Source organism: Trachemys scripta, chromosome 2 (genome assembly GCF_013100865.1).
Source record: "Trachemys scripta elegans isolate TJP31775 chromosome 2, CAS_Tse_1.0, whole genome shotgun sequence".
NCBI classification, from domain to species: Eukaryota; Metazoa; Chordata; order Testudines; family Emydidae; genus Trachemys; species Trachemys scripta.
Window position 1 is genome coordinate 197,776,999 of NC_048299.1, and position 25,734 is coordinate 197,802,732.

A 25,734-nucleotide genomic window follows, 5' to 3' on the forward strand; every position below is an offset into this window, starting at 1 on the left:
AGAAGGAGTGGGGGAGCTTGGCTGCTGCAGGACCAAGCTTCTGCCTCCTGCCCCCACAGGGTAGAGTGATGGGCAGGGGGGCTGAGTGGGGCAGGGGGCCGGGACCCCCTCCCCACCGCTCTCCCCTGCGGGGGCAGGAGGCAGAAGCTTGGTCCTGCAGCAGCCAAGCCCCCCCCCTCCTTCCCCGCTTCTTCACACAACGTGGTGAATTCTGGCCCCTCCTCCTCCTCCTCCTCTCAGTGGGCAGCAACGTGCCACTCAGAATCGGCTTACGTGCCGTGTTCAGCATGCGTGCCATAGGTTGCTGACCCCTGGGTTAGACAAATACCTCTCAGGAATGGTCTAGATAATACATGGTCATGGCCTTGAATTCAGGGGTCTGGACTACTGAGGTCCCTTCCAGTCCTACACTTCTATGATTCTATGTTACAATCTTAATAGCCCTATTGTAGGACCTAGCAGTCTGGAAGACTACCCAATCCCCAAAATCCCATTGTGGAATTTAAACTTTACTGAGGCATTTCTTGTATTCTAGTAATGCCTAGAAACCCCATCAGGATATAGAATCACAGAATCATAGGACTGGAAAGGACCTCGAGAGATCATCTAGTCCAGTCCCCTGCACTTGTGGCAGGACTAAGTATTATCTAGACCATCCTGACAGGTGTTTGTCTAACCTGCTCTTAAAAATCTCCAATGATGGAGACTCCACAACCTCCCTAGGCAATTTATTCCAGTGCCTTACCACCCTGACAGTTAGGAAGTTTTTCCTAATGTCCAACCTAAACCTCCCTTGCTGCAATTTAAGCCTATTGCTTTTTGTCCTGCTGATGGGTTTGTAATTCCCCGAGTTGTCCTTATTTCCCTTTACATAGATGGGCACTATATTTTCCCTTTTCCACTCTTCTGGAATATCTCCCGTCTTCCATGACTTTTCAAAGATAATTGCTAACAGCTCAGATATCTCCTCAGTCAGCTCCTTGAGTATTCTAGGATGCATTTCATCAGGCCCTGGTGACTTGAAAACATCTAATTTGTCCAAGTAATTTTTAACTTGTTCTTTCCCTACTTTATCCTCTTCTGATCCTACCTCATTTTCACTGGCATTCATTACGTTAGACATCCAATCACCACCAACCTTCTTGGTGAAAACCGAAACAAAAAAGTCATTAAGCACCTCTGCCATTTCCACATTTTTTGTTATCTCCCCCCGCCCACCCCCTCAGTAAGGGGCCTACCCTGTCCTTGATGTTCCTCTTGCTTCTAATGTATTTGTAGAATGTTTTCTTATTACCCTTTATGTCTCTAGCTAGTTTGATCTCATTTTGTGCCTTAGCATTTCTAATTTTGTCCCTACATACTTGTGTTATTTGTTTATATTCATCCTTTATAATTTGACCTAGTTTCCACTTTTTGTAGGACTCTTTTTTGATTTTTAGATCACTGAAGATCTGGTTAAGCTAGGGTGGTCTCTTGCCATACTTCCTATCTTTCCTATGCAGAGGGATAGTTTGCTCTTGTGCCCTTAATAACGTCTCTTTGAAAAACTGCCAACTGTCTTCTATTATTTTTCCCCTTAGACTTGCTTCCCACAGGATCTTACCTACCGACTGCCTGAGTTTGCTAAAGTCTGCCTTCTTGAAATCCATGGTCTTTATTTTGCTGTTCTCCCTCCTATCATTCCTTAGAATCATGAACTCTACCATTTCATGATCACTTTCACCCAAGCTGCCTTCCACTTTCAAATTCTCAACCAGTTCCTCTCTATTTGTCAAAATCAAATCTAGAACAGCCTCTCCTCTAGAAACTGTCTCCACCTTCTGAAATAAAAAATTGTTTGCAATACATTCCAAGAATTTATTGGATAATCTGTGCCCTGCTTTGTTATTTCCCAACAGATGTCTGGTAAGTTGAAGTCCCACATTACCACCAAGTCCTGTGATCTGGATAACTTTGTTAGCTGTTTTAAAAAAAAGCCTCATCCACCTCTTCTTCCTGGTTACGTGGTCTGGAGTAGACCCCTACCTTTTATCCTTACCCAGAGATTTTTCAACAAGTCTGTCTCCTATTTCTATCTCAACCTCATTCCAAGTGTATACATTTTTAATATACAAGGCAACACCTCCTTCCTTTTTTCCTTGCTTGTCCTTCCTGAGCAAGCTGTACCCTTCTATACCAATATTCCAGTCATGCATATTATCCCACCAGGTCTCTGTGATGCCAACTGTTGTACAGTGTTCTCTCTCTCTCTATATATATATAATCCCTATAAAAACTCTAGTAAAAAAATCCTACGATAATCAGACAAAGACACCATACTCTGTAGTCATTATTTTTACCCCTTTTTTCAATTTTAAACTTCTTCTTAACTTTTTAAGAATCCCTGGTCCTAGACACCTTGCTTACTGGTATCCTGAGAAAGCCTGTATTTCCTGACCATATTCACTTGATGTCTATCCAAAGACATCACTTGCATGCAACTTCCAAAGGAAGAATGTCATAAGGTTGCAATGCTGGAGAAAAGACAAGAATGTAGAATGCAATCTTTGGAATCAGACTTTTTTTCCTAAGGTTACTCTCTGTCTGGACTAAGGAGACATTTTTGATTCTCTAATTTGAATAGAAACACAGGTCTCCTGAGCCTCCATAGAGGACCCTCACAGAAATTTTACTTCTGGCTGAAGAGCATTAATTGTGGATAGAGGGACAGAGACCAGGCTCATGTAAAAAAATGAAATCTATCTGCAAAGTGTCACTCTGAGTTATTGCATGCCATGATTAAACAACCAATACTTTTCATCTGCGTTTATAATCAATTAAATAAATACCCAAGGTATTGACAGTTTCCTTTTTAAGTAACTAACGATGCAGAGTGGTATTTGGCAGTGAAAATTTCTTCTGAAAGAATAAATGCTTATATTGATAATCTTGAATTATAAATTATAGCTCTCTAATTCTCCCTTTTATAAAAATGAATGCTCTTCACAATCTAGCCTTACATGTCAGATAAAAAGATGAAACTTTTATAATGGAAATGTAATTATAGTACAAGTTTAGCCAGTTGTCATTTCAAACCAATCCATAATTATGCACAGGTCATAAAAAGTTATATTTTGTCATTTACTTGGCCAAATATGCCAGTTATACATCAGGTCATCTTCTTAAAATTGAACACTGTACAACAGTAATGAAGTGAATTACTGAATAGACTTTTTTTAAAAGGGGATTGCAAATAAAATGGCTCTAGAAATTGTCAAAACAAACAGCAGCTGACAGATAGTTTGATTTTTATTTTCAAAATGCATTAATTTTAATATCCAAAATGCCAATCAAGACTGATTAAATAGTTACTACACTCATTTGCTTTAAATGTATTTTCTCAGTATACAGTAGGGCTAGCAGCTAACAAAGTCCAATATAAACATTATTTTCCAGAACATCCTTTCTGGACCAAAAAACTCAAACAAAAATACACAAACCCAAAATCCTTCCTGACTATATTAGTTTACAAACTAAAGTGTACTTAACAGTGTATATATTAATGGCTAAAACTGAAAAATATTCTTTGTTCCTTCCAAGAAATCTAATCCAGCTAAGGAGACCCAGTGATAACTATGGTCAGACACTCAGATTTATTTTTAAAACATCTGTTGTTCTTAGAACAATAAAAAGGATGCTACAAAGACACTTTGATGTTAGATATGAAAATGTGCCTTAACTCGGATACCAGTAGCTAGTACTATAAATTTGAAAATCTAGGTGTTAAGAATATTTTAGATGAATGGCATGTTACTCATTCTAAAAGGATCATCTCAGGAACGAGATTACATTGGCTCTGGAATCTACCAGTCCTAAATCATAACCTTATTGATAGCCCTATTTCTATTGGTGGATCACATTTTTCTCTTACCACAGTATTCCATATTTTCATTCTGTACTACGGTTTCTTGTTTTCATATTCTATTGCCTTTTATATACTGACATTTGCATACTTACATTCTTAATATTCAAGTTTTTCATTTGTCTGTAATCAGCTTAATATAATTATGGGTCAGCTTCCACCTGGACTTCATGCAGATGTGCAATGGTGTGAAAGAGCACATGGAATCTTTCCCCACCCACTTATGTGGCCTACATGAGGGGCAGGCAGAATTTCAGCCCCACAGGGCAGACACTGGTTCCTCTCTAATTCCTTGGGGGATGGAAATGGGCAGAAAATGGCTCTAACACCCAGAGTCTGACCAGTAGAGTTGGGGTCATTAGATATTGGGGAGGGAGCAACCTCTTAAAAGCACCTACTGCATTAGATAGTGGGGGGGGGCAGTACTGCTGCTCCATGATCACAGACAGGAGGGAGGAAGATTTTTTTCCTCCTCACCTTCGCACTTTCCAACAGCATCTTCCCAGCACCCAAATAATTTTCCCCACACTGGTAAGGAAGTATGGATTTTTACCTTAAAGCACAGAACAGCAACAGAAAATACAAAGTGGATAATTTAGCATTTTTTTAAATGAGAATTTTTTGTGTAAATCAGAATGAATTCTTCTTGCATTCACTATTCATTTGTAAAAGAAGCCCCAAGCCCTTGTCCTCCAAAAAGGGAGAGAAAATGCTGCCTAGAAACCCCATAGCCTGCTAACTGGTGGAATGCTTACTCTCGTTTCCCATTTCTGAACCAGAGCAAATTTACCCTCTTTTAAACTATCTGGCTTATCAACATGGAACTTTCATATGTTGCTGACCTTTTGGGACATCAACTTTATGGGATTCATTTCAAACAGATGACTGAAAACCTTAAATAGTTCTTTAGGGTTGTACCTTTTTGTTGTTTCAAATGTAGTCAATACACAGAATCTATATGGCAGAATGCTAAAGAAACAAGATCTAATATATGCTCAAGTTGCTATGTAATGATTATGTGCCTTGTTTATTTAAGTATTTGATGGTAATTAGGATTTCTTTGCTGTTTTATGGGAGATACTGTATGTTAATAACACTTTTTAAAACAAACATGTAAAAAGGTAAATTAAAACAAATTATGTATAAATAATAATATAGCCGTGGACCCAAAAAAAGCATGTAATCAAGGAAGGGATAACATAGCATGCATTTTAATACCCAAATACAGTAACTCCTCACTTCACATTGTAGTTATGTACCTGAAAAATGCGACTTTAAGCGAAACGATGTTAAGCAAATCCAATTTCCCCATAAGAATTAATGTAAATGAGGGGGTTACGTTCCAGGGAAATTTTTTTCACCAGACAAAAGACTATATAGACACACACACACACAAAGTTTTAAACACAAAATTTAATACTAGTACACAGTGATGATGATTGTGAAGCTTGGTTGAGGTGGAGGAGTCAGAGGGTGGGATATTTCCAAGGAATGCCTTACTGCTAAATGATGAATTAGCAACTGGCTGAGCCCTCAAGGGTTAACTCTCACACTCTACTGTACAAGGCAGCAGGAAAGGAGGGAGGGCAGACAGCAGGGCCGGCGCTTCCACTAGGCGACCCTAGGTGGTTGCCTAGGGTGGCAGGATTTGCCACCCTCGGCGGAAATTCGGCGGCAGGGGTCCTTCCGTCCTGGGTCTTTGGCAGAAATTCGGCGGCGGGTCCTTCACTCGCTCCGGGACCTGCCGCCAAAGTGCCCCGAAGACGCGGAGCGGAAGGACCCCCCCCGCCAATGAATGCTCAGAGGAGGAGCACTGTCACCTAGGGCGGCAAAAACCCTGGTGCCGCTCCTGACAGACAGACACACAACGTGTGTGTGTGTGTGTGTGTGTGTGTGTGTGTGTGTGTGTGTGTGTGTGAGAGAGAGAGATGTGCATTTCCCCTTTAAGTATGAAGAGTGGGGTCAGAAGTACACTGCCTTGTTAATCAGATCAGCAAACTGAGACTGGATCAGACTGCAGCTGCTGCTGCCTGGAAGCTCCCTCTGTCGTTTGTCCCCCCTGCTCTATGGAAGATGTGGTAAGCAAGGTGCAGGAGCAGGGGGGAGGGGGACACCCTGACATTTCCCCCTCTCTTCCTCCCCCCCACACAGCAAGCAGGAGTCTCCGGGAGCAGCTCCAAGGCAGAGGGCAGGAGCAGCACATGGCAGTGGTGGGAGGGACAGCTGCAATTGCTAGCCTGCTGGGCAACTGCTGCACAGGGAACTTAGGGGAGCGAGGAGCTGATAAGGAGAGCTGATAGGAAGGCTGTCGGTCCACCCCGGTTCCAACCACCTACCAGCTAGCTCCAACGGGCTGCTCTTCCTGCAAGCAGTGGACAAAGCAGGCCGCTGCAAAATGACATTAGAAGGAAGCATTGCACAACTTTAAACAAGCCGGGCCAACTTTAAGTGAGGAGTTACTGTACAATGGGGGGGCAATGTTAGTGGCCATATATTTTGCTTTATTATGTACTGGTATTTTGAGGAAATTCACTATACTTTGCCTTATTTAAATTTCCTCAACACTGTGATATGGGCACAAAACTAATGTTAATTCTCAAGGCAATAATAACTGGCCCACATTCCATATATGTATAGGTGTGTGTGTGTGGAGAGAGAGAAAGCACGAGAATAATCAGTGATGTACAGTATAACAGAAGTGTTCTCATAAATAATATAGTTGGTGCTTTCTTAGCAGCAGCCACCATTTCACCCATGTCAAATTTTTGGAGTGTGGTGGCTTATGATTTAAAGTTTTAAACTCCAAACTGACCCCTGCAGGTTTTGGTGCCAGGTCAGACCCAAAACTAACAAGGGCCTTTTTTTCTGGATCTGATTCAAATGTAGAAAGCTTGAGCAAGAAATTAAAGAGATTTCAGTGCCACCACCCTGCACCCTAGCCATTGCTCTTCTCCAATCTGAACTCCAAGGCACCGCCTAACCCTAATCCAAGTCCAAACATCATCTCTTCAACCCACTTGACAGAAAAATCATCTGCATTTATATTATGTTTCATCACAAGGAAACAAAGCACTTTTCAAAGCATACCACTACTGCTCCACTGTGGATGATACTGCCAACTTTGGAGAGATTTCTTTTCTTTATTTTCTTTCCATTCTATTTATAGATGCTTTTATTTACTAGAGCTAGAGACAGCACTTGTCTATTATAAGTCCCCGAAATCTCATTCTGCCAAAATAAAAACATAGTTCAAGCACTTTGGAGAACTATTATGATTATTGAATGTCTAACATGCTGCTTCAAGTCTCAAAGTAGTACTCTGGACCCAAAGGGAACAGGCAAGCAGCATACAATTATTAAAGCAATTACAAAGATACAATGATTCTTCTCTTAAAAGCCTCCTGTATTATTCATTTTATGGTCCACATTTGAGACTGGCATAATTTCACTCCTACCCAGTTTAATTACTTTGTTATTAGTTTATCAGCATCTCTTTTTTAACCCCTTGAGCCAGTTATTAGCATGTCGCTCACTAGTAGTTAACCAACAACTACTACACCTTCAAAGCAGTATCTCCAGACATAAAAAAGCCAATTTGTGGAGCTAGATTTAATACTGTCATTCATAATTTTAATTTTTCACTCCGCTTCCACTTTATGCATTTCATTTGAGAAAGGCATGCAGCAGGTTAATGGTTAGCTTAATGAAATCACAAATGATAGGGATATATTACAATAGTTTACCTGATAGAAACTCTTTCAGTGAATATTTTATGTGAATGGGTGTTTGTCTTAATGCTCCATAATACCTACCACTGAAATGACAGCAGAAAACACATGATGAATTTACATGTAATTAAAGTTCTGTATTCTCCATGTAACTCTCTGGGTAATAATTCTCACTAACTCATCTGACACTATGGTGTCTACTCATAGAAGCAGGAAATCAAAATATAAAGAAAAATAGATTAGTTTTAAAGTACTTAGAGTGAGCCAGAAAAGAGTATATATAACTTGGAAAGATAATTGTTTTATTCACTTAGGAAAGACATCTTAAACTAGAGGCCCTTGTTAAAGGAACTCTGTAATGGATTTTATGCCAAAATATTTATTGTCCTAAAATAATTATATTCTAATGAGGAAAATCTTGGAGATCAGAAATACAGAGATACTTTGTGTTGCCTTTTTAGTCCTTTTTTTGGTGGGGGGGGGGGGAGGGGGGGGGGGGATTGTAAAAAAAAAAAAAAAAAAAAAAAACACACCGTAAACATTCTAAGCAAAAAAACATACAAACCAACAAATACACACACAAAAAACAACAAATCAGCCACTATTTAGAATATAGTTTGGAGACAATAGCATATTACTAGGAAGCTGAAAAAGTCACTATGTCTACATTTGACACCACATACAGAATAATCTGCACATTGTTGGATACTGTCTCTATTTGTAATACATTGTTTAATCACTTGCTGGTGCCTGGACAGTTATGTGAGAAGTACCTATCACCAAAGTCCAATAGAGATTTGCCTAGTTATTTTCTGTATCTTTAAAAAAAGACCAAGATATACATCAACTCTTTGAAGACTAGTATAAATTAATTCATACCAGTGGTTTCATTTCCTGTTCTTCAGGAGTTTTTCTTTCCGTCTCCTCCTGCCAGCTTTACTGTAGTGAGGGGGATTCAAAATTTTGGGGGAAAAATTCACATTAAAAATTTTAAAGCCCATCGCATTGTATGTCCTTTTCTCCTCCTTCATCTCCAGTGTTAGTAGAGACTCAGAATGATCTATGTCTAGGCCAAACTCAAATGGGCCACTATACTTTTATATGCAAATCTGCATGTACCCCAGTTCACATGAAACAAACATGTGCGCAAATCAAATTTGTTTACTATAATTCATGTTCTGAAAGGGAAATCTGATTCTCAAAATCTGTCCCCATAGTCTTAACTTCACCCTAGAAAACGCCTCAATTTTTAAAACAAATGTTTAAGTCTCATAAAAAATGACAATGAAAATGCTGACATCAAAAATGTTTTGTATCTCACTATCCTTCATTTATTCTTCCTACAGCTGAATAGCAAATAAATAACAATGCTAATATCACTGCTACTTTTCTACAGGATTATTATACAATTGTATTTCTACTATAGCCCTGCTTTGTATCCATTTACAAGCACATCAGCACCACTGATTACCACTTAACAATATAAGAGCCAAACTCTCTATACAACAACATAAATCACTGTATCTCATTTAACAAAAGGACCCACTGACAGCCATCTAAGAAAGCAGCCCTTAGTTAAATCCCATATATTAATGGAGACACAACAATAAATGCATTTGCTATTATGAAGTCTATTTTTCCACATCATCAACAGACTTATGAATCTGCTACTGACGCCAAAAAATAGCTTGTAATGTGAGCTCAGAAAACAACGGATAAAAGCTAGCATTGATGCAGGTAGGATATCATGAAATGAAGGAAGCCCAACAGTGTGCTGTACATCAGGAAAGTCTGCTGCTTTGAAACTGCGCTGTATTCTGCATTAATTATTGCCAGTCACGAACAGGTATGATTTAATGTACCATGACTCCGTAGGTTGGCTTCAAGGTCACCATTCGCAAAAGCTAAATGGTTTATACTTATAAGTATTCTGGACTTAGTTTTTGCGTCATGCAAGTTCAAGCTATACAGTGACAATTGTTAGTAAAGTAGCCTGCTGGTTTCAACCCAAGCAAACTGTTTAAAATTTTCTGGCTTCCTTCTGGTACTCACCAGCACATTTTGTCCTTGTTTTGAGAGCTGGACCTGGGGATCCGGTACCTCCTTCACCGGGTCTTGTAAGCAGCACACTGATTTCATATTCTGTATCAGGATCCAGGTGCCCGATTTTGTAGCTTGTGGAGTCTACTGGCTGTCTGTCATACCAGCTTCCACTTGAAGTGCGATACTCTACCTCCCTCTCAATGATCGGCCCATCCCCATTGATGGAATTAGCATTCAACTGTATCCATAAGTAGGTTGCACCAACTGAAGACAACTGAGGTGGTGCAATGGGAACAGGTGGCTCTATAACAAAAAAATTTGTAAAAAGTTATTTCTACTTCCAAAACATTCAAACAATCTTCACTAAACCATATTTGAAAGTCTGCCTTAAAAATACCAAAGAAACATAAATATAAGAGATGATCAACAATGTCAGAGTTACCTATTTATTGTGTAAGGATAAATCACTACATATAAACTCTGTTACTCATAAAGACCTGGTAAATGTACTTTTTCATGTTACGTTATTGAAAGGTTTTAACATATAGACTCCATTTATATAAACATCCCAAACAGCTTGAAATTATTTTATCTATACACCAAATGTTAAGTGTATGCATTTCCAGCATCTTTTCACTTGCAATTTAAAAGGGAGATGAACCCAAGTTCACATGTTAAGACATCTCTCTCTAGGTGTAACCTGTGACTTGTATTCAAAAGTAATATTTTTAATTAAAATTGATATTTGAGTCCATTTCTGATGGCAGCCATCTTGCTGAATTGTGATATCATTTGTGATGAAAAGGAAATGAGAATATTTATTTTCAAAACAATTTAGTTTGTGCTTCTCCCCATGTAAACTTTCAGACTTCTGAGCTGAGCGGAGTGGATGAATTGTTCATTTGGGTTCAGTATCCTGCACTTTTCTATCTAATATGAGGCAGTGTTGTCAACCTGAGCAAGCCCAGAGCTGGGAACTAGGAATCCCTGAGTTCTTGTTCTTATTCTGACTCTACCTTGCATAATCACCTTGGGCAAATCATTTTATCCTAGTTTCCCTAGCTGCAAAAGGGAGATAATACCACCTCATATACCAAATGTGTGAGAGGTGGGGAACAGATTGTTTTCAAAATACTTTAAAAAAAGTTTGTTACTGTGTACTAGTACTAAGCAGATATATAGCACTTCCCATTTTCAAACTAAGTGCCGTGTATACTTGATCATAAGCTAGTTCATTTATAAGCCGACCCCCCCAAGACGGATAAGTAACGATGGAATTTTTTTTTATGACCCATTCATAAGCCGACCCTATAATTCAGGGGTCAGCAAACTTTGGCTCCCGGGCCATCAGGATAAACTGCTGGCGGGCCGAGACGGTTTGTTTACCTCAAGTGTCTGCAGGCACGGAGGTAAACCTAATAAATAAAGTGTCCCAGCCTGCCAGCGGCTTACCCTGATGGGCTGGGACAGAAATGGGTGGGGAAATTTTGGGGGGGGCAGAAGCTGGGGTTCAGGGGAGTAACCTCTGTAACCACCTCCCACATGACCCCACCCCTAGCCTGGGGCCCCCACACTCTCCTCATCCCATCCCTTCCTACCTTAGCTGGGGCAGGCCGGGTGAGGATGTCTGTGGCCTGGCCAGAGCTGCTCCGGCAGGCTGGGCAGCGCGGCCACTGCCTGCCAGCCCCGGAGCCAGCCCCTTTGGAGGCTGGGGGGGAGAGCAGTGTGGCCAGAAGAGGAGAGACTCTGGCCCCGCCTCTTCCCTTCTGGCTCTGCTGGCTGTGCTGCCTCTCCTTGCTCCATCTGTTGTGGGGGGGGGGCTGTGTCCCACCTCTCACTCTCTATACCCATTCATAAGCTGACCCCCTTCTCTGATGCTTCCCTTTTTTACTAAAAAAAATTCGGCTTATGAACAAGTATATACGGTAACTGCTATAATTTCTGGCTGCCATCTCTCATATGAAAGGTAAATAATGATGCATTCATTTTTTTCCTACACAAAACACAATCAGTCTGAGTCACCACTAAGTTACTCCACTGATTTCAACTGGGCTACCAGGGTAAAACTGTTGTAACACAGTGGCTAATCGGGTTCACTGGAATGGAATCATGCCAGTGTAACAGAGGAGAATTTGGCCCAGCATACTTAAGCCATGAAGAGCAAGCAGGTTTTTGTTTTTTCTTATTCTGTGTACAGTACCCTAAACAAAGAAGAGTAAATGCTTGTTCTCCCACAACAGTTTCAGTTCTATATGATGTTGTGATGAACATTTGCTAATATGTTAATGTATCACTTAAAATAAAGTGGCTGTGTGCGAGTCCCTCTCAAGGACTTCTGATTGGCCTCAAAGTGGAAGCTTAAGTGAGGGAGGGAAAGGGATAAACAGTGGGTGAGGATGAGGTTGTAAGGAATGCAGTGAAACATTAATGATTTCCTGACTATTTAAGCTGGTCAAGATCCTGTTTTAACTCTGGGCTTGTCTATACTACAAAATTAGGTCGACTTAAGCTAGATTGACCCATAGCCACCACAGTAACTAAATTGGCTTTTGGTGTCCACACTACCCTCCTTCTGCCAGTGATGCACATCCTCACCGGGAGCGCTTGCACCGACTGAAGTGGGGTATTCTGGAGCACTGACAGCTGGAGTGTGGGGCACTGACAGCTGCACAGGGCTTACAGCTGGAGACCCTCTCCCCCAGGGCTGACAGCCTGAGCTGATGCAGGGTTCAATTGCAGAGCAGGGGAGCTTACCAGCAGTGAAACTGACATTCTTTTCAGTTTCATGGCTGCTGATATTTCACATTTTGTGTCCAGCTGACACCAGGCTCACAGCTGGAGCACCCTCACTCCAGGTCTGACAGTCTGAGCCAGAGACAAAACGTCAAGAATGTCAATTTCTCTGCTGAAAAGCTCCCTGTTGTGAAATTGAGGCCCACGCAGGGCTCACAGCTTGGGCTGTTAGCGTTGGTAGAGAGGGGCTCCAGCTGTCAGCCCCATATGCGGCTGACAGCCAACAAGTGATGTAAGTAGTGCAGTGTCTACACAGACACTGCATCACCTTAACTACATTGACCTAAGCACTACGCTGCCCATGGAGGTGGAGTTATTAAGTCAATGTAGTGGGTGACTTATATCGGCGGGATTACCATTGTAGTGTAGACACTGACAGAGTTAGCTTGATGTGAGCTGTCTTATGTCAACCTAACTCTGTAATGTAGATGAGACCTCGATAACAAACATGGACTTCTCTTACAAAAAGTAGGATAAGTATACTTAATTTATTACTGAAGAACACGCGATGTACACTAAGTATAAGTAAAGTCTATTTTCTCCTATGGACAGAGAAGCAATAGATCTATATTATACCTTTATTGGAAAATAGACCCAATAAATTTTTAACCCCTATTTTACATGCTACTGCCAGGCCTAATCTGTGCAAAAACAATGACAGCACTTGGATAGTAAATGCCATGCTGAAGTATGACATTACATAATGGTCAGACAAAAGATACATTACCTATTTTCACCTTAATGAGATATTCCCACTGATTCCCAAAGGAAAAACATGTTAAAACTAGACAACAGTCCAAAAGGTCTCCAAAGATGCTTACAAATTATTACTACTTAGTACAGACACACAAATCCAGTTTAAAATATAGTGGTAAACTACTACATGTAGAGTACAGCAACATCCTATAAACTTTTAATTTTTATCAAGAAAAACTATATTATATGTCAGCATCAATACAGGACAAAATCTAGCTTCAGCTTCTGGGGATTAGAAATTTAGTGTACTTTTATTGACATTATTATTTCTGAAATATATAACTATGGCTTCCTGCAGAAAATGTATATCTTTAAATAGTTTTGACTTAATTCAAAATGATTAAGCATCAATTTAAATCATTAGACTCCTTCTTGAACCAGGACGTGAAATGGAACTTTTTATAGAGCATTCTAAGCCATTTATGTAGCCATGCTGAAAGAACAGTTAATTACTTTCGAGTTTCAAATGCTAGTAATGGCTGTTCAACTGCCATCAAAATGCAAACTCAGGAGTAAGGTCATAAAGGTCAGTAGTTACACCAATTCATTTAAAGTCTTACAAGTATTTGAAATAGACATTATTTTATTGCTTTTTAATGCCCTGGGGTATTTTTTCATTCCCCTATGACCAAAGTACAAAATAGGTTAAATTCAGTTGTGTGGTTCCAGCAAAAGCCTGCACATATCACGATTTTACTCTGAAGGTAATCTTCATGCTAAAGGTTGAACACGTATAAAACGAACCTATCATCATACATATTGCACTTATCTTTAACTGACAATTGGCTAAAAAAATAAGGGTCCTGAAGTTAAGTATATACTGTAATAGGAAAAAAAATGAAGTTTTAGAGGATACTGTAATGAAAGATAAATGGCTATATTATTTCTGCATATGTTAAAATGTTAAACATTATATAATAAACTGATAATGACCATCGTTTTACCCAAGTTATTTCTTCATATAGTTTAGCTTTTCCTCCTTTTCACTAGACGGGGTGTTTCTATGTATCACAATGAAGAGTTTGGATCAATTGTTCAATTAAGTACCAGACTCTGCATATGTTATAGTTGGCAGCAGCATGCTTTTTTCCCTTGGAGGCAATTTTAGTGGTGGCCATCAAATAGGGTCTCACTAAATATCCTAATTATTTTCTCATCTATATTACCCCAGCCCTCTAGATACAGGTGCACTATATCTTAATTTGAAAATAGTTGGCTTAACCAAAATGATACATTTTTAAATGGCTGTAGTAATGATGTATATTTAAGCTACACTTTAATTTATTTTGTGGGGTGTGGGGAGTTTGCAGGTAGCAATATCAGGTCAATAAAACTGTTTAAGTTAGAAAAAGTTATTTCTCACTCAACTCTTATGGATGTAAAGTAAACCAAGCTATTCGATACTGCAACACCCTTTTCAGTTTGGCTTTTAAAATTACGGTAAATATCAATACAGCCCGATAAAGAAAGTTTGTTTCTTCGTGGAGCAGATTTAGTGCTTTAACAACTCTGGACATGAGAACAGTTGGGGAATTCCAAGCCAGTGGTGTGAGGGTGATGGGGCATGTCCATATAAGAAGAGGAAATACCAAACACTCTCCTGTTACAGCACTGAAAGTTAATCTCCATTGATGGCAGATCAATGGAAAGCTTTAGATAGATGCTATAATGGTGGCCAACACCAATGGACCAATTAAAGTAAAAATGAGAACAAAATAGTACACCCAAAATGAAAAGTAGTCTTTTGCTTATGCTAAAGGAGTTACATGCAAGAAAGTAAAATATTAAATAAATGTATAAATATGGACTTTTTATACACACACACACACACACACACACACACACACACACACACACACACAGAGAGAGAGAGAGCAATCCGAATATCACTGCTCTGCAGCCAAAATGCTTCTGAAATAAATGTAGTCAAACTTTACTAATTCTGGGTCACTGAGAACGAAAATGATGCTTAAAATTGTTGATTGGCTCTAGTTTTTAAGATATGCTATTGGGTCAGTATATATGACCCTTGACTTGGGAATGGCAGAGGATAAGTGAGTTATAAAGGGAAGGGATCTCAATTTAAACCAGAAATGACTAAAATACATCTTTGACTGGATCGATGAATAAATCTAGGACTGGGTTTGGACAGTACTTGCTTTTTAGGCAAAACGATGAATGATGCAATCTGAAGCTGGAATTGCGTCATACATGATATGAATTGCATCATGTTATTCCTAGAAGTCATGGATGAGGCAATCATAACGAAGCTTACATCACTCTGCTGAACAAATTGCCCTATATCAGCTCTAGAAATCATACAGTGTCGTGCTCTCTTATTTGTCAGTGTTTGATTTTTCAAAGGGACACATTTCTGTTTCGCCAAAGTGAGCAGAGATGCCTCCTACTTGTGTGAACAGCGCAGATAACTTCTGCTATGTTTGTGGTGAAGTGACTTTTGCATCACAAAAGCGCAGTATAACCACTATGGTTAAGAAAGCCTATCACCTTTATTTTGGCTGCAAAATTGGAGATCAGGACAAGAGGTGGGCCCCACACATATGCTGGAACATTTGTGCAACAAATCTTCGCCAGTGGTTGAACAGGAAAAGGAAATCTATGCCTTTTGCAGTGCCAATGATTTGGAGAGAGCCAACAGATCATACCAGCAATTGTTACTTCTGCATGGTGCCTCCAGTTGGGAAAGGTGTGTCAAAGAAGAAACAGTGGACTGTGAATAGGACTAAACTATGTACATAATATTTTTTTGCATTTGTTTCATAATAAATTTTATTTATATAACCCTTTTGCTGATTTTTAAAGTGTTACATAAACAGGACAGGTGAAATATTATCATGTAAAGCAACCATAAACACATGAAAAGACCTAGGTTTACAATTTGTGATTAAAACTCTACTATCTACACAATATACATAGACATAAAATGTAAAAACTTAAATATCTTAGAAACAGTAGCCAATCAGTTGTTTTAATTGTCATATTTGAATTCAGCACATCAAAATACATAATAAATAGCACATTTTATCTCTGAAGCAGACAACTTCTCAAAAATTGTAGACCAGTGTATTTAGGCTGCCTTACACTTTAATTATAAAATTCTCCTGAACATTTTTGGAAGAGCTCTAGCACCTCCCTGGTTTTCCATAAGGACTTGAAATTTGGCAGGGAGAATAGCCTTGGAATCAGAGTTGCCTTTTCTGTCCTCATGAAAATTTGTTCAGATTTAAATGAGTTACACACTGTCAAAACCAGACATGTCCTGTCTGTTGATTATTTAGTAGAGCTTGTTCCAGGATTGCAAGATACCTGACTTCATAGCAGTCACGCTTTTGTGTTAAGAGACGCTGTTACTACCCAGTATGGAATCTTGCACATTCTGGAGCTTAAGCAGGGTTTTTTTTAAAAAAAAAATTAAATAGCAACTAGTTGAAGATACTCAAAGATTTGGAATTTCAGAGTTAGTTCCATCAAGGTGATTCAGCAGGTAGAGAGCAGGTGAGGTGGTCAAAGCTACATGACAGATATATTCCCACTGAGCCCTGCAATTTTTCACCTTCATCACAGGATCGAAGAAACATAGGCTGGAAGAGACCACAAGAGGCAATCTAGTCCTAAGCACTAAGGCAGGATTAAGTATACCTAGACCATCCCTGAGAGATGTTTGTCTAATCTGGTCTTAAAAACCTCCAATGATGGGAATTCTACAACCTCCCTGGGTATCCTGTTCCAGTGCTTAACTATTCTTATAGTTAAGGAAAAGCTTTCTAATTCCTAACCTAAATCTCCCTTGCTGCAAACTAAGCTGATTACTTCTTGTCCTACCCTCAGAAGAAATGGATAACAATTGGTCACCATCCTTGTTATAGCAATCTTTTACATATTTGTAGACTGTTATGTCCCCCTCAGCCTTCTCTTCTTGAGACGAAACATTCCCAGTTCTTTCAACCTTTTCTCACAGGTCATGTTTTCCAAACCTCTTATTTTTATTGCTCTCCTCTGGACTCTCTCCAATTTCTCCACATCTTTCTTAAAGTGTGTGGCCCATAACTAGACACAATACTTCAGCTGAGGTCTCACCAAATGTCAAGTCCCTCTCTGAAGCATGGAGGTGCTACAGGTTTTCGAAGAAAAATGTCACCAGAATTTTTTTAACATGGGCAAAACAATGTATTTTTCCCTGGCCTCATTCTCAAAAATTATTCAACTGTGGTATTTTAAATTTTCCAGAAAAATACAGCTCAAAGTGTCATGGCTGGTTCGTGGGCAGCCAGACCCAATAGTCATAGCCAGAATGCGCAGTCACAAGACAGGAGTCAAGAGCTGGCTGTGTCAGAATACCGGGAGGTCAGAAGCAGATGACAAACTGGAGATCAGAGCCATGAGGCGAGAATGAGGCCAGGTCAGATCTACGACAGGTGCTGGGGGTGCTGCAGCACCCCTGGCTTGAAGTGGATTCCATTGAAGTGGTTTGGTTCAATGGTTCTCAGCACCACCATTATACAAATTGTTCCAATGTCCCTGGTCTACCAAGTGGTGAGAGACAGGAGACAAACTGGAGGTTGGGATGCCAGGAGTGAAGCTATGTTGGGATACCAGGAAATCAAGCCAGGGAAGCAGGAATGGCTAGAGTGTCGCAGGAATGGGTAGCAGGAGCAGGAAGCAAAAGGCACACAGTCCAGAGCAGAGTGCAGCCCAGTTGTTTGATCAGCTTCCTGTTCCTGTCAGTGGTTTAAATAGGGCCAGTGGCCAGTCAGCTGCTCTGGGACTCCACCAATAGGACCTTGGGGCAGAGTTATCATCAAGCTATAGGCTGCCAGTTGGAGGACTGGAGCATAGGTCCAGGTTCGAGACCCAGGGGTCATTACATCACCCTCTCCTCTAGGGCATGGATCCAGGTTTCTCAGGGTAGCTCTCGTGGAAGGCCCAAACCAGGGCAGAAGCGTGAACGTGAAAGTTCTCACCTGGCTCTCAAGCATTCCTCTGGGCCATAATCTTCCTAATCAATCAGGTACCATACTTTTCCTTGCTTGATCTTACAGTCAAGGACTTTGTGAACAATGTATTCCTCTTGACCTGTACTTGTAACAATGGGGGTGGTGGTTGGGCTTTGTGGGGAAATGTGTTCTTAGTGTATGGTTTAGAAGTGAGACATGGAATATGGGGTGGACTCTGTGGGCTCAAGAGGAGCTCTAAAGTGACCATGTTGTTTTGTAGCCAAATCCGGTACAGGCCAAGGAACTGGCAGTCTAGTTTCCGAGACTGTTTGACTACAGAGGAGTTCTGTTGGAAGCCATACTTTTTGCCCTATGAAGTAGGAGATGGAGATCTGTTGTCCACGCACTTTTTGTATTCCCCCCTTGATCTTGTCAAGTTGTCCCTTCACGTTCTCTTGGATGTAATGGATGTGTTGTACTAGGTAGATGCATTGGGGGAGGATGAGGGTAGTCGTGGGTGGAATTGGGGGTGGTACCCGTAGTTGATAAAGAAGGGGCTGTGGCCTGCAGATACATAGTCCACATTACTGTACAAGAACTCTGCATAGAATAATGGTGAAGACCAGTCATCCTGGTAATGACTGATGTAGCATCGTAAGTATTCGAGGATCTCATTAATTCTTTCCATTTAGCTGGTCAATTGAGGATGGTAGGCAGAAGACAGGTGCGCACAAATAAATGCAGGGCCTCATGCCAGAAGCAGGCAGTAAATTGTGGCACCCAGTCATAGGTGATGTGATCCAGGAGCCCATGAAGACAGATTATGTTGTATGATTATCTGTTCTGTTCATTCCCTCTGAAGCACCTGGCCTTGGCCACTGTCGGAAGACAGGATACTGGGCTAGATGGACCTTTGATCTGACCCAGTATGGTCACTCTTATGTTCAAAGCTGTTATTGATTTAGGGTCTTGGTCCTGCGCAGGTACTCCAAGTTCTTATGATTGGTAAACACTTGGACTGAATTGAGGGCCCCTTCCAACTAGTGTCACCACTTTTGGAAGGGGTCTTAATGGCCAGGAGCTTCTTGTCCAAGATCTCATAGTTTTGATCAGCAGGGGGTAAGCATCCTTGTGTAGTAGTCAATAAGGTGCAGCATTAGCTTGCGTCCATGCCTTTGGAAGAGGACTATCCCATTTGCCATACTAGAGGCATCAGCTTCTACAACAAAAGCTTGTGTTATGTCTGGGTGAGCCAATACTGTAGTGGAGAAAGCAAGCTTCAACTCCTGAAATGCATTCTAGGCCTTAGGCACCCAATGGAACTTGGTGTTTTTCCAGAATAGGAGCCTCCGGTAGAAGTTTGCAAAGCCTAAAGACTGTGGTAGGTCACACATATTGTGGGGGCATGCCCTCTTGCAGACAGGCTGAACTTTGCATGGATCTATCTTGATTCTTTCTGGGGACAGGATGAAACCCAGGAACTCAGTTGAGGTCTGATCAAATGCGTAGTTCTCAAATTTAGCATAGAGACCATGTTGTTATAGTCTCTCCAGAACTGTGTGGACCTGAGTGGCATTTTGGTTCAGATAGATAATATATTGATCTTCTCAGACTAAGTATACCACCATGAACTGGTCCAGTAGGTCTCATAGCACATCGTTCATTAAGTCTTGGATCCAACTCTAAGGCTAGTCAGTCCAAACGGCATCACTAAATATTCAACATGGCCATAAGGCTCCAAGAGGTTGTCCCTTTCAGACACAGAAGTAATTCTAAGCTCCCCAGAGATCCAGTTTTGTGAATATGTGAGCAGCCCCCACACGGCCCAACAACTCTAGAATCAAGAGTTGCAGGTAATGGTTCTAGATTGCTGATTTCTGAGCCTAAATCAGATAACACAGAGGCAGAGGCTGACATCCCTCTTTGTAGTTGTTAAACTGGTATGGAAATTTTTAGCTCAAAATTTTAACATTTGGCAAAGTTATAAGCAACTGAAGACAGGGTCTTATGTTGGAAAGTGTCAGGCAGTGCTACCAGCTCTCCTTATATGGGAGACAGGTAGAGAGAAAAACAGACACAGGCAGGCAAGCAAATAAAGAGAATATAAACAGTTAGAGAATGCTTAAGCATTCTCTATTTCACAACTGTTGACACCCCTGATGACAAGTTTTTAATAATTTCTTAAATCTTGCCCTGGTCTCAAAATGATCTTGCTCTCAATTTTGGAATACACTTTTTCTTCTAAAGGGCCAAAACACATTCAATTCTATTCAAGGTGCTAAATCTTCCATTTGACAAGATGCAGAAATAAGAGCCACTGACGGTACAGATGGCTGCCCTTACTTAAAAACCTAACAAACCTCCTTCTAACCAGTCTGACACCTACATTTACCTTGTTTGAACTCAATAACCAGTTTGTATTCTAATAATCTGATGCCCTTCTCAGAAAGGTTCATTCTGTTCTCCTAAATTTAATCTATATTGGATCTGACTACTATTAGAAAAGTTCAACCCATGGACCATATATAGAAGACTAATTTACTTTACCAAATATATTTAATCAATTCCACCCCACTCTTTTCCTTTTTGTTCAGTGTTTGATTACTTTTATGTCACCTATTAGAAAAGAGCTGCTGTTTTTTACAATAAGCAGGTGATCTGACAAGACCAATTTCATGGCTCACATTAGACAGAGATAAAGTGACATTTCAATCCAATTCCCTGACAAACAGATGAGGATATTGTGTAGTCTGAACACACAGAATGACAAGTCACTGACTCTGTTCAGTCTTTTCCATCAGAATAAACAGTTAGGTAAATTGAAAAGTTTCCTTTTAGGATTCACTTAAATGAAGCAGTCGATACTTTTATTCACTTTCATATAAAAGACAGAAGATGTACGAACAACAGTCTGTCTTTTCTTCTTGATGTGTGGAGACCTGATACATTATTTAATGGCAATCTTTTTGTTCACTAACCAGGCAATATTCATATTTACCATAATAATAATAAATAATAATAATAATAATAATGTACAACAATAACATACCATTGGGGGTTAATTGATAGCTCTTTAATGGCTTCCCCCCCCCATATACTGACAAAGCAGGGGTTGTCAACCTCGGGCACCTGCCACGTCGGCAGGTGATAGCCGCAACTCCCATTGGCCTGGGACGGCGAACCGCGGCCAGTGCGAGCCGCGATCGGCCGAACCTGCCAACACGGCAGGTAAACAAACTGGCCCAGCTCACCAAGGTGCTTACCCTGGTGAGCTGCGTGCGAGAGGTTGCCGACTCTTGTACTAAAGGCTATGTTACACCCATCCCTGCTCAGATACACAAGTTTAGGGTATAGATACAGTGAGCTTTCCACTCTCTATGTCCCCATTCACCCACCAAATAAAATTTTAGTTTCTTTGGAGGTGAAAGGAAAGAAAGACGATAAGTCAGTCTTCAGTCCCAGGCCCTCTTCTTGTCTGATAGGTATGGAGCTGTCAGTCAGAGAGATGTAACACATTTAGGTGGTGTGGAGCTTTCTAAAACATATCAGTTAATGGCATATCAGTCAGACAAGAACTGACCCCACCCCATTTTAGCTGTTGCGTTCCTGTTCACTATCTATAGCATTTGGCCTTATCTGTGACTACTCCCTTTAGAAAGTGGGAGTCATGAACAGATTAGGTGACCATTGTTATGGGTAAGTACTCTTCAGACTCAGGATCAACCTCCATGTTAGAGTACCCTGCAGAGCTTCCAAGAGCCAGCTGCTATAGACTCTATATTTCTCTGAAAAGATCCCAAATATATGCTCTCAAAAACCTGATATAAAAAGAAATAAGCAAAGTGTAATTTAAATAGAATGCAATATAGTTGTATTAGCACTGTTTTCTATGATGCAATTGGTCATCTTCATAGACATTCATTTCACATTTTGAACTTTTCCTGCTGTTTTAAAACCTCCCATATGCTGAATATTTATATTTTAAGAGTTTTCCTTTATTTTCTCATACCTCACACTAAATACATTTTTAGGATGCAGCCTCCACATAGGGAGATAGATTGCAAGGAACATTTATTCCATTTCAGAAGAATCATCTAAATGTACATTTAAAAATACATATATTTTTAAATAATGCTTTTAGTACACAAGCAGTAGTAGAATTTAATAAATAACCCTCCAGTGTGGCATCTCCCACCAGTCTTTAAGAGCAGGACAGAATCTTGAGATTTACATAAAAACGGTCTGAGTCACAAGTCTTTTTTTTACTGAGTCTCTCCTTGGCTTTAATAGGCTATGGGTGACATACTTAACAATTGCATGCTCTTATTTCATACACCAAATATGTACATATTAGAAATAAATACATATTATATTCTGAAATACCTTTGACTATCAGTTCTGCATAGCTTGATACTCCAGCTCCTCCTTCTGTGCGAATCATGCAGCGGTAATTGCCAGCATCTCGCTTTGTAGCGTTCACCACATTAAAAAGAGCTATGAATCGACGATCATTAGACACCTTTATGTCCTTCAAAGGTGCGTCCCTTACATAAATGCCCTAGAGTAAGAAACAAAAGTAAAAATGTTGTTTTAAAATAAAAACATTTATTGAAAAACAACTTTATTTCTCCAACCCCTCTCAAAAGAGGGGGACCTGGAGTTTCTGAGAGCTGAACCCTTTCTTATTCTGCATTTCCACGGGATTGAAAGGAAACATCATTCCCCTAGTGGGAGAATTCACAGAAAACCCTGAGAGGAATCTGTGATGTTGCACCCCATAATGGTTTATAGAAATATGCTTATGAGTGTAAATATGACATAACTGGAATATGTTTTATGCTACATATGCCATGTAACTTTTATTTGCAAAGATTATGATCTACTGAATATATTCATCTTATTTGTATGCATGTATCATTTTTATATCTGAAGTTATAAGCATTGGCTCTATGCTTGTATTTAAAGTGTTTGCTGTAGGAAGCACATAAGACAGATTTGGTCAACACAGTGTGAAGGAGTTGGGTTATTCAAGTAATTGGGAGTACTTAACTAGCAATGGACTTTGGAGACACCAATCCACATCTGAGCTTTCCCGAGAACGTTCAAACTAACATGTAAACAATGGCATTGGCCTGCAAAAAGCTGAATCATTCAGAGACATATGACTTGCCCAGGTGGCTAGAGACCCCATCTTGTGGCTGTGAGGTGGGAGAAGAAAAAGACTATATAAACCCCTGGAAACCCCTCCATATTGTCTTCAGCCGGCTCAAGAGATAGCCTCTCCACCCCAAAGAGATGCCTGAAATAAACCGGAACAAAGGACAGTAACTACTGGGATCTGAGTGATTGCTGGACCCAGACTAGGAAGGAGTCTAGTCTGTCAAAGAAGCTTATTGAAACATCTCTGAAGATGAGATTTACCTGCATTTAGTTTCCTACTGTATTAGGCTTACACTTGCGTGTTTTCTTTTATTTTGTTTGGTAATTTACTTTGTTCTGTCTATTACTTGGAACCACTTAAATTCTACTTTTTATATTTAATAAAATCACTTTTTATTTATTAATTAACAAGTATTATAATAGAGCAAGTATTAATACCCGGGAAAACAAATAGCTGTGCATCTCTATCAGTATTATAGAGGGTGAACAATTTATGAGTTTACCCTGTTTAAGCTTTATACAGAGTAAATCGGATTTCTCTAGGGTTAGGATCCCATTGGGAACTGGGTACCTGGGTGTTGGAGACCGGAGCACTTCTTAAGCTGTTTTCAGTTAAGCCTGCAGCTTTTGGGGGACGTGGTTCAGACCTGGGTCTGTGTTTTTAGCAGGCTAGCGTGTCTGGCTCCAACCAGGCAAGGTACTGAAGTCCCAAGCTGCCAGGGAGAACGGCCTTAGAGGCAGTCTCAGCACATCAGGTGGCAGTCCCAAGTCCCAAGCTATCAGGAACAGTATCCCTGATAATGTCACAGCTAACCTGGTGGCTGAACTTTGTGATTTTGTCCTCACCCACAACTATTTCACATTTGGGGACAATATATACCTTCAAGTCAGCGGCACTGCTATGGGTACCCGCATGGCCCCACAATATGCCAACATTTTTATGGCTGACTTAGAACAACGCTTCCTTAGCTCTCGTCCCCTAACGCCCCTACTCTACTTGCGCTACATTGATGACATCTTCATCATCTGGACCCATGGAAAAGAAGCCCTTGAGGAATTTCACCATGATTTCAATAATTTCCATCCCACCATCAACCTCAGCCTAGATCAATCCACACAAGCGGTCCATTTCCTGGACACTACTGTGCTAATAAGCGATGGTCACATCAATACCACCCTATACCGGAAACCTACTGACCGCTACACTTACCTACATGCCTCCAGCTTCCATCCAGGACACACCACACGATCCATTGTCTACAGCCAAGCTCTAAGATATAACCGCATTTGCTCCAATCCCTCGGATAGAGACAAGCACCTACAAGATCTCTATCAAGCATTCTTAAAACTACAATACCCACCTGCTGAAGTGAAAAAACAGATTGACAGAGCCAGACGAGTACCCAGAAGTCACCTCCTACAAGACAGGCCCAACAAAGAAAATAACAGAACACCACTAGCTGTCACCTTCAGCCCCCAACTAAAACCTCTCCAGCGCATCATCAGAGATCTACAACCTATCCTGAAAGATGATCCTTTACTCTCACAGATCTTGGGAGACAGACCTGTCCTCGCTTACAGACAACCCCCCAACCTAAAGCAAATACTCACCAGCAACCACACATCACTGAACAAAACCACTAACCCAGGAACCTATCCTTGTAACAAACCCCGATGCCAACTCTGTCCACATATCTATTCAAGTGACATCATCATAGGACCTAATCACATCAGCCATACCATCAGGGGCTCGTTCACCTGCACATCTACCAATGTGATATATGCCATCATGTGCCAGCAATGCCCCTCTGCCATGTACATTGGCCAAACCGGACAGTCTCTACGCAAAAGAATTAATGGACACAAATCTGACATCAGGAATCAAAATACTCAAAAACCAGTGGGAGAACACTTTAACCTGTCTGGTCATTCAGTGACAGACCTGCGGGTGGCTATATTACAACAGAAAAACTTCAAAAACAGACTCCAAAGAGAGACTGCAGAGCTAGAATTGATATGCAAACTAGACACAATCAACTCCGGTTTGAATAAGGACTGGGAATGGCTGAGCCATTACAAACATTAATTGGCCTCTCAGAGTTGGTAAGACAACTCCCACCTGTTTATGCTCTCTGTATGTGTGTATATATATCTCCTCATTATATGTTCCATTCTATATGCATCCAAAGAAGTGGGCTGTAGTCCACGAAAGCTTATGCTCTAATAAATTTGTTAGTCTCTAAGGTGCCACAAGTACTCCTGTTCTTCTTTTTGCGGATACAGACTAACACGGCTGTTACTCTGAAAGTGGATTTCTGTGACCCAACCCGTCACAGAATCTTGTAGCGTTTAGGCCCTGGGTGCCATTTTTTCTGCAGAGGGGCATGCAGCGGCTTAT

General features: G+C 40.6%; 1 protein-coding gene across 12 annotated transcripts in view; it reads right to left on the reverse strand.

Annotated features, from left to right (window-relative positions):
* PTPRM (protein tyrosine phosphatase receptor type M) overlaps positions 1-25,734 on the reverse strand; it is a 690,156-nt gene that overhangs the window by 366,423 nt on the left and 297,999 nt on the right. For all 12 annotated transcript variants that reach the window (XM_034762641.1, XM_034762634.1, XM_034762636.1 and 9 more), the window contains exons 6-7: positions 22,560-22,734; positions 9,682-9,975 (exon numbers count right to left, since the gene is read on the reverse strand). In XM_034762641.1, coding sequence (XP_034618532.1) covers positions 9,682-9,975; positions 22,560-22,734 — 469 coding nt within the window. The remainder of the gene's footprint in view (positions 1-9,681; positions 9,976-22,559; positions 22,735-25,734) is intronic.